Genomic DNA, 10,148 nt, shown 5'->3' with positions numbered 1-10,148 from the left:
AAGAAAAACAAAGCTTTTAGTGAAACAAACTAGAAAGTAAATTATTTATAAAATACATATGAAAAAAATAATATTTAAGAGAGTTATAAGGAAAAAAATAATATTAAAGTAAAGACACATTTAAGAAAATATGATATTAGTAAAGTAATTATTAAAAAAAAAATTATGAGAGCTGCATTTGAAAAATACTCATATATGAGAAACTATTTAAACAGAGATAAATTAGAGTAATTTTATATATGAGATAAACGGTAGTTGAAAAACGATTTGCTATGGCGTATATAAATTTTTAAGGGTCCGTTTAGTTCGCTAATTTGAGTTTTGTAAAAAAGTTAGATATTATTATTTTTAAGAGCTTTTTACTATAATAAAATTTAAATTTTAAACTCAAATCTGTAAAATAAATAAGACTCCAACACGAGCGTAGCGCGTGTATTTAACGTGTTATATTTTTTTATATAAAAATTTTAAATTTCTTTATTAACTTTAGTATTTATTTAAGAGTTTAGTTTAGTAAAGACTATAAAATAAAATACTTAAGCACAATTAAAAGAAAAACAAAGCTTTTAGTGAAACAAACTAGAAAGTAAATTATTTATCGAATACATATGAAAAAAATAATATTAAAGTAAAGACACATTTGAGAAAATATGATATTAGTAAAGTAATTATTAAAAAAAATTATGAGAGCTGCATTTGAAAAATACTCATATATGAGAAACTATTTAAACAGAGATAAATTAGAGTAATTTTATATATGAGATAAACGGTAGTTGAAAAACAATTTGCTATGGCGTATATAAATTTTTAAGGGTCCGTTTAGTTCGCTAATTTGAGTTTTGTAAAAAAGTTAGATATTACTACTTCTAAGAGCTTTTTACTATAATAAAATTTAAATTTTAAACTCAAATCTGTAAAATGAATAAGACTCATATTCAGTTTGATTTTTCTAATTTTTCCTCTACGTTTGATAGGGTCCCATGGGCATTTACAACCCACTTCAATAATTCACCGCTCACATTATCAAAATAATAATAATAATAATAATAATAAATAATTCACCGCTCACCATGCACGACTGTTGTTGTTTTCTGCCTTTGCCTAATTAATTAAGTTGTTTACTACTAAACCAATTATTGACTCTAGAAGATGATGATGGTGATGCTGGTGTTGGTGAAAAATTTCACGATTTTCCCCTTAATTATAGGTCTTGTCACAACATATTTCCTAAACTTTAATTTTAGCCTTTTCTCTTCCCAAACTTCAGTAATTTGCATTTTTCTTTCATTAAATTTGTACTTCTATTATTATTGTTGACCGTCATTGATGGACTCCTAAAGTTTCTTAGGTCAAGTAAATTAAAGAGAAAGTTATGCGTAGTACGAAAAACAACTCCTCAAAGGAAGAATTAATAAAGTAATTATTTATTAAATTGTTCAATTGCGCTCATTATGTGTGATACGTCTTATTTCTATTAAAAATCGTAATCTAAGGAGTTAATTTTGCATTTCACATGTCATTTTCCTCCAAAAATTTAACAAAAGGGAAAAGTTTGCAATCATCACTGAAATTTTTTGTATTTAACATAAGATTAAGGGGCATGACAAAATTTATAGTTCGAGGGGAAAAGCAAAATTTATCTTAATAATAATAACAACACAACTACTACTTAGTAGAAAAAATCCCTGTCTAATCGTGTCTCTTATGTAATGAATATATTATTTAAACAGACACCATTCTATTAAAGAAAACAAGGGTTAATAACACGTGACCGAATTACAATTCTGAAATTTAAATATGACTTAAAGTTTGAGAATATTTCATAGAGGGCCTAATTATATAACGATATTTGAATAACTTATTATGTAATTATATTAATTTTTCACATCAAATCCAAAAAAAAAAAAAAAAAAAGAATTGCAATATCATTATATCACAAATTAATTTAATTTTTGTTGAGGATATAACATTATTTTCAAGTTTTAAAATTCAAATCATCAAAAAGTTGATATTTATAACCCGTTTAGTTCGTTGATTTGAGTTTTTATTTCGAGTTGAGATGTGATTTACGGTAGCGAAAAAATTAAATGTGACTGTTTTTTAGAGCTTTTTACTGTATCAAAATTTAAATTTTAAATTCGAATCAGTGAAATGAAGGGGACTTTAGTTATCATTTTAACCATATTTAGTGGGATATACAACCGCTTTCTAACTAATTAGATCTCATAAAGAAAAAGATATCAGTATTCAATATTTTAAATCTACCAAAAATACTCTGGGCGCGTATGAAACTCATTTTAAAATAATTTTATTTTGTATAAAATTAAAAATAAAAACGTTTACAATTTCAGATATAAATCATTTTTAAAAATATGTTTAGTAATTTTATCAAGATATTATTTTCAGTATAAAAAGTTCATTAATCTCTCTCTACTCGAGAGAAGAAAATGAAAATAAAAAATAAAAAACAACTAAAAATCGTTTTTTATTTCTCTCATTTTACACTAACTAAAAAATCATTTTCATTTCTATTTTTGTCTTTATTACGCCAAATGCCGTTTTAAAAACGTTTTCATTTTTTCCTTTTTGAAAAACGTAAAAAACAAAAATGAGATCAATTCCAGGCCTCTAGTTCATATCATTAAAATACAAGCAATATCATTAAGAAAATGACCAAAACAATGTGTGTATCAGTACTCTTGTTCCCGACAAATAATTGTTGTAGCTCATGTCATTAACATAGAAGCCATTATAAAAACGATCAAAAACAATGTTAGAATTGTTCTGGCCTATGTCATTAAAATACAAGCAACGTCATTATAAAAAGGACAAAAATATATATGCAAAATCCACATATGAACATACAGTAGCCATAGATATACAAAAAAGTCATTAAAATAATGGTTAATATCACAAATGCTCCATCAGGTTTACTTTCAATTACACTTTAATATTGACTTTTAAAACGTCCCATAGGTCTCTAGGTTTTACTTTGATTTAATTTTTGTCCTTCCGTTAACTAGGTATTAAATAATTAACGGAATATATAGAAATTAAAAACTAAAAACAAAAACATCTAAAGTTTAGAGTAAAACTATACAAAAAAAAATGAAACTTAATTTTCAGTCTCTAAATTTTAGTAGTTTTCAATTTTAGTCCCTAATTTACATAGATTCCGTCAAATATTTAACACCTAACAGAAAGACAAAAACTGAGACATAATAAAACTTCAAAAACCAACTGTGGAACATTTTAAAATCATGGACCAAAATAGGATTGAAGGTAAATCTCACGGACTACTTTTGGGATTAACCCTTAAAATAAAGTCAAATTCAACGCAAAAACGTTTTACAGCTTAAAGGGTATTCTTTGCCTCAGATTCAAAAGACAAGTCATGTATGTGATATTCTAATAACCAAGCCACATTTCAAAACACCCTATCTAAAACAAGCCAGTTTATCTAGTGCAATTTCTACAGAAAACAATAGTACACAGGAATTATGGTTCTCTACATTCAACTTTTCTCAATTATGTTGGTAGCATTATGATGTTGAAGGAATACTAATTCCATCATTTTCACTCTAATAGTGTCTCTATTGTCGTTATGTGACCCTTCATATCTTTCATCTCTGGCTAACAACATCGGACATTCTTAGGCCTAATCCAACCCCCCTTTTGAAAACCATCCATTTATTAAGAGCATATTCAAGAAGAAAAAAAAGGGTAAACAAAACAGGATATATATATATATATATATGAGGGAGTGGTTTTATTGGTTACTCTATTATTATGCTCTCTGCATACATTATGGTCAAGATACACCCAATATAAGCTAATCTCGTGCATTAGAATAATATTCTGTTGTCTTGTCATGCTTCATTGCACATATAAAACTGAAGAATTCCTTGACACCATTTTGACAAATAAAAAATAAAATATTAAAAAAATCCTTACTAAACTGGGTATTATTGGAAAACCAGGTTTTATTATTATACATTGAGAAAGTTCAACTAACCTATCAAAAATTTTTGCCTAGTTCAACCTTTTTCATCAGCCTAAAACTGTTGTGAAGAATTGAATCCAGTATTCCAGCTACCTGAAACGGTGAACCCAAAGAAAAAGTATTTTGAGATCGGCATTCTTGAGAGTATGAGGAAAGATACAAGAATAAAGGCGTTTTTTTTTTTGCTAAATTATACAGGCAGTAAAAAGTACTAACCGTGAAAACACCTCCAATAATGGCACACACGTTTGTGATGAAATGTGAAAATGACTTCTTATTTTCTTGTATTAGAACCTAGTCATGGAAGGTAAAAGATAAGAATCATAGCGAAGTAAAAGAATAAAATTTTCATATATAGATTGAAATGAAAATTAACAACAATAAAAGTAAATTATTGTCTCTTCACTACCTGCAGTGGAGAGAGCTCGAAATGGAATTTCGCCAAAGGTATGTATAGACTCTGAATTACACTGCTGTGGGCGGTATACTCGTACTCATGAACTAATGTATGATATCCTCTTGTTATAACCTCGGCTTTAACCACTTGAAGATAATGCTCTATCTGCAAATGCAACATTCAGAAATACTGAATGGATAAGATCTTCAATGTTGCATTTTTTTATTTTGTTTTAGCCATTATGGCTAGTTTTTTATCTTCTAAACTCGAGTGGAGGATTTACTCCTCTCTCCATTTATTTATTTATTTTTCCACGTAACCGAATTGAGAAGTATCCCAGTAACAAAAAAAAAAAAAAAGTGAGAGAGAGAGAGAAAGAAAGAAAGGGTTTCATCGTTGTGGCAAACTCACCGTAACATTTGCATCTACCTCACGGTGATTTATGAATGACCGACCATTCAATCTCTCATAGCTTCTCCCAAGGTAAGGTGACAATCGCTTCATATCACTCATCAGCTTAGGTGCAATACTCTTGCCGAATGCAAAACGTGATATGACGTGCGACATATTCATTTGAGAAGTATCAAAGGAATGAGATCCTGAACGAGCTGAAATGATAAGGTTACCAGGAACCTGTAATTACAACTCCAGCGTTAAATCTTAAAGCAAGAAAATCATCTATCTATCTATTCAAGGGAGAGAGAGAAAAAAATGAACACCTACATGTACAGCTTCCTCCTAGGGTCTCTAAACAAAAGGAGGGCCAGAACCCAGAATTCAGATAAGATGTACATTTTTTTATTAACAAGTTCGATCAAGATGAGAAGTATTTAAACGTATGCTTCCATTAACATAAAGCACACCAGAAGGTAAGCTCACTGTCATTAGATGCGAAACAAAGAGTAACTTTGGCAATCGCATTTTTTCCATGTTAAAATCATTTATTTCTAAGCTGCAGTTCTAATGTCTCTATTACCATCGTAAACCCACCTTTTTCACACGCACATGCCCCTCAATTCTACATCCTGGAGCCTTTGGTGCTGGTCTTTTTGTATTTTCAGTTGTATTGCTACTTCCCGAAGGTAGCTTCTGAGACTCCAATTGGATAGGTGCAACTAAAGCTTCCATTGTCTGCAATAAGTGGAAACTTAAGTTCAGGCCATCTTTCACTCTCTTTCAAAGTCTCAATATCCAACAACATTCCCAAATATGAATAGGTCAACCTTCGAAGCCATTGGTCAAACCTCGAAGTTAGACTTGGGATAAAACAGGGGTAACTCAGACTCTATGAGTTTGTACCTTGACCAAGCTATCCGTGTCCCGGTCTCCATAATAAGATTCATGGTCATGGTGTCCGTGGTCGTCCCTACGATAGGAAAATGCCAGATGAAGATTAATAACGATTAAGGAAAGCTATATTCTCTTAAGTGGGCGGATGAAGAAGGAAAATGGATATATATATATATAGGTGTGTAGGTGTGTGTAATACATATAAGCGCATGAGAGAGAGAGAGAGAGAGAGAGTGCTGTACTAACGCAGCACCTGAAATAACCACCATAACTAAACACTTTGGAACTCTTAAACAATACAATAAGAAACACCCTTTTTGTGCCACACTACCACTGAATGTTCCGGAGGGACAGATTAAACAACTGAGTTAAATAGACGCTAAGAGCACCAAAGGAAATATATAATTTTACCTCAAATCACTTCCCTTGCGGAAAATGCGAATTGATGGATACCCTTGTATATGATGCCTGAATTGTTGGAAGGCAGCAGTCAGTCAAGACCAAAAAAGATCCAAAGTTGTAAAATCAGAGGCAAAGGCAGAAAGAAGAAGAAAAAGTTGTCATCCAAAAGGAGCATGCGAAATTGCAAGCCCTTCTATTACTAATCTGTTATATTTTTTCAAGAAGAAAATATTCCAAGATTTACAGGTATGCATGAAATGTGCTTTCTTTCAGCTTTTCCTCACCACTTTAGAGGAATCAGCAATCTTAACTAAATCAATTGCCTTATCTTAAAATGAATGCCCATCTTTCATTAGTACAAAAGGACGGAATAGTACCACATGAGAACTTTTCAATTTAGTTAACGTAATTGATTTAGCTTAATATTTTAAATAGTACAATGGAGATCATTTTAAGATACTTAAGGCAATTGATTTAGTCTAAGAATGAAAACTTAGAATCATAATATAAAATGTACCTTCTACATAAGTCAACTTCTAGAGTACAATCAACCTTTCCCAAAATTATCCGTCCATCAATTTCTGGATCAAATCTGGAAAAAGAAGAAGCATCCATGAAACTTTGAATATAAAGCACTTTATATGAGCCTATAAAAAATCATTAAATAAACGGGTCCAAAAATTGTTTCCGGGTAAATGGTAATGCAAACAAAATTAAAAAAAAAAAAAAAAAGGTACCTTTCTCGAATTATTTTTGCTGCGTTCTCCCAAGAAGGTTTCTGGCACAAAAGAAAAAAAATGCACAATAAGTACTAAGTCAAGCACCGTCTTATTCAAGAAGAAATATAATATTGATTCGGCCTTCTTAACAAGTGAGTAATCTAATTCCACAAATTGTTTTTTCAGAGAAGCCAAGAACAGATGGGGAACAAGGGTGGGGTTCGTCTAGAGACAGATAGGTAGGGAGAGATATATACGCATGGAGAGAGAACAATGGTGCACAGTTAGGGATAGGTGCATACAAGTTACAAGGGTGTATTTAGAAAGAAAATGGTGAGGAGAGACTAATTTGAGGTTTTGGCAAGCTAGAATTCAAATAAAGGGTTAAAGGGACTCAAGGAGGAGGGAGCTGGAGCTGCGGAGTGTGGCTGCACTTGGTCTGACAAGAGAATTTTTTCAAAGTTTCTTGCCATTTGATAACGTTTTGGTCATCTAATTTGGAGATGTAGATGACCCTAAAACTCAAAAATACAGGGGAGAAAATTTTATTCTTGTTATCAAAAGTTCAACAACTTTATTGGAAAGATAAGGGTCACGTCTTAAGGTATATCGGCTTGGATACACAAGCAAGTAAGAAAGGAATTAATCAAAGTAGCATTCTGTGTGAAATAAATTTCTAAAAGTAACGTGCAGGAAGGTTCCAAACAAAGAGATATGAGAAGTGGACTGACGTTGTAAACTTCTATCATTATCATTTACTTGTGAATGAAAAATTGGATATCGAAAGTAGAAGCTTGAACCTTTAGAATGCAATTAATCTTCCTTTCATTTAATAATAGCATCCTAAGTTGGAATGCAAAACGCCAACAAGGGAGAAAACTAGTGAATATAAGCATCTTGAAACTTTCTTACCAAAAATCTGAGATAGAAGAAGAATATTTACCAGGCGATTACTCCAATAGCACCAAGGAGCAAAAAAATTGACAACCAATATCGGATACCTGCAAAAAAATTGTCACAAATATCAAGAGAAGAATACTAGAGTAATTGCAATATAGCAACACAAGACTTCCACAGGCGAAGCTAACTGAACTACAATTGAGGATTGAAAGTCAAACTTGGCCCACTTACTGATGAGAAAATTGGTCAAAATTATTAGCCGTTAGCGAGACAGAACCTTCGCCAGATTCTTCTTCAACTTCATCCCCATGTTTAATGAAATTTGAAACTGGTCCTGAGTGAAACTCAGCACCTGTGGGTTTTAAATTGGCATCTATAGAGAATTTCTTAATTGTTTTTGTTATATTCAACCGGTTCTGGAAACAAGGAGGAGAATTTCAGCACGTCATCACAACATCAATAAATTGAAAAAAGAGCCAATAGAATATTGGAAAACATATAAAGAGAATCTTAAACTTGATATCCGAATTTATCTAATAGAAATAACAAACCAAGACAAATTGGGAAGTGGAAACTTACTGTTCCTAATACATCACTCACGTCAACTGATGCAAATTCACATGAGAGTGCAGGAAAGCTACGGAACAATAAAAGCGATATTAGTCAACCACTCAAGATGCAGGACATACAGAAAGGTTATATTAATTTTACTGGCTGTACTACATTCATGAACTTCAAAATGAGCATTCAATTGCCAAATAAGAATACAATTATAAAAAGATCTGTGGCAGAATGTTGTCAATTCTTCATCTCATTTAATCAAAACCCCTCCACAAGTTTGTTTGTGTGTGTGTGTGAGAGAGAGAGAGAGTGTGTGTGTTTGTGTTTGCAAATATACTTCACAAATGTAGATTAATCATTACATGCGACATATGGAGAAACGTGTGCATCTAAACAAAAGCACTAAATAAATAATCACAGCACCACTGAATAATCGGCCCACACAGAAAATCAATAAAGTCTGTCCCCAAATATAAAACATGGAACCTCTGAACTGAAAACACAGGACAGAATTTTCAACAACAGCTACTTTAGTTGTTGCTTTGAAAAAAGAATATCACAACCAGAAGGACAAATGCACATAGCTAAGCATGATGCTAATATTAGATATGAAATCGTGTTCCACAGCTCACAATAAACTAAAATGTTAACGCGACCATTGAACTGTACCTTAAATCAAAATGAATACGTAAGAAGTCCCCATCGGTGCTCTGGTCGACAACCACAGAAGTAGATGTGCTGACAGTTAAATAATTATTTAGTTCCTGTAAGATACATAAATTTAACACATCATGACACAAAGAAACAGGCAAAAGATTGACAAATATGATCCAAGTAATTTTTAGTAAAAATCGAAAATGAATACCAAAATTTTTTAGGAGAAATCAAATATAAGAGGCTTGGTGACAATCTCATCCATTGAATTTTTTTTTCCAACATTTATCAGGTGTCAACGCCTTGGATCGGTTTTTTCCATTATCCAATAGTTGAACATAGGATGCATGTGCATCTAAAAATTTTGAGCCATAATGTAGTTCTCCTAGTAAAATCTATAGGATCTCAAAATAGAAAGCCTGCCAACATACAAGACCTATATTGTAGAGTATTATTTTATAGTAAAAAAAATGTTTAATACTCAATGTTCAAAATCCGGAACCAAAAGACCCCAGAAAATAGATAAGATTAGCGTACCATTCCAAATAAAAACACCATGGAAAGAGCTGCTATTATGGATAACCCGGCCCCTGATAACGATGCCTCTGTCAAATCCCTCGGAATCTTCCTGTGGACAGGAAATGTAATCGTGACGTACAAGAACTGAGAAACTATCTCTATAAGTGTGACGAGGCACCCAAAAAAAAATAAAAAAGCTACCACTGTCCTCTATCAATACAACAGGAGTAAAATAGAATAACAACAAAAACTAACACACAACCAAGCAGTTCAGTTGGGTTCATCGTTCTTCCCCTTTTTTTCAGTATTCACCTTATTTTAATTACAATTATTATGTATTTATGCCTTGTTCACGTCGCGCGGATTCGAGTTTTCAATTCGAGTTGAGATGTAATATTTTTTGAGAGCTTTCACTGTAGATGTGATATTTTCTAGAATTTTTTACCGTAAAAACCTAAAATTAAGAACTCGAATCGGTGAAATGCTTCAGTGGGAAGAAAAAAAAAAACCTTGTACATAGATTCGATTGCCTATATTGAGATGTTTCTGCTGTACAATCCATACTAAACTGGAGATAAACCAAATGATGAGGATGATATATATATATATAGCAAACGAAATATCTGTGGGTATATGTATAAATTTTTGCTTCACCAATGCCAAAACGAGAACCATTAAGAACAATAGCAAGAAGCCAAAACCG

At 31.8% G+C, this 10,148-nt stretch overlaps 1 protein-coding gene across 1 annotated transcript; it reads right to left on the bottom strand.

Moving 5' to 3' along the window:
* Window positions 1–3,769: 3,769 nt before the first annotated feature.
* Window positions 3,770–9,554, bottom strand: LOC21384324 (protein disulfide-isomerase 5-4; the record flags this gene model as incomplete). Its single annotated transcript, XM_024163542.1, has 14 exons — window positions 3,770–4,096; window positions 4,220–4,297; window positions 4,413–4,565; window positions 4,812–5,033; window positions 5,391–5,531; window positions 5,700–5,766; window positions 6,102–6,158; window positions 6,610–6,684; window positions 6,830–6,870; window positions 7,755–7,812; window positions 7,943–8,127; window positions 8,291–8,348; window positions 8,942–9,036; window positions 9,464–9,554. Coding segments are annotated over 14 exons (1,399 nt in total), but the record flags the coding sequence as incomplete, so codon positions are not given.
* Window positions 9,555–10,148: the final 594 nt, after the last annotated feature.

This window comes from Morus notabilis, unplaced genomic scaffold (genome assembly GCF_000414095.1).
Source record: "Morus notabilis unplaced genomic scaffold, ASM41409v2 Scaffold4987, whole genome shotgun sequence".
Classification (NCBI taxonomy): domain Eukaryota; kingdom Viridiplantae; phylum Streptophyta; class Magnoliopsida; order Rosales; family Moraceae; genus Morus; species Morus notabilis.
Note: the sequence above shows the minus strand (reverse complement) of the source record. Positions and strands in the feature narration are given on the sequence as shown.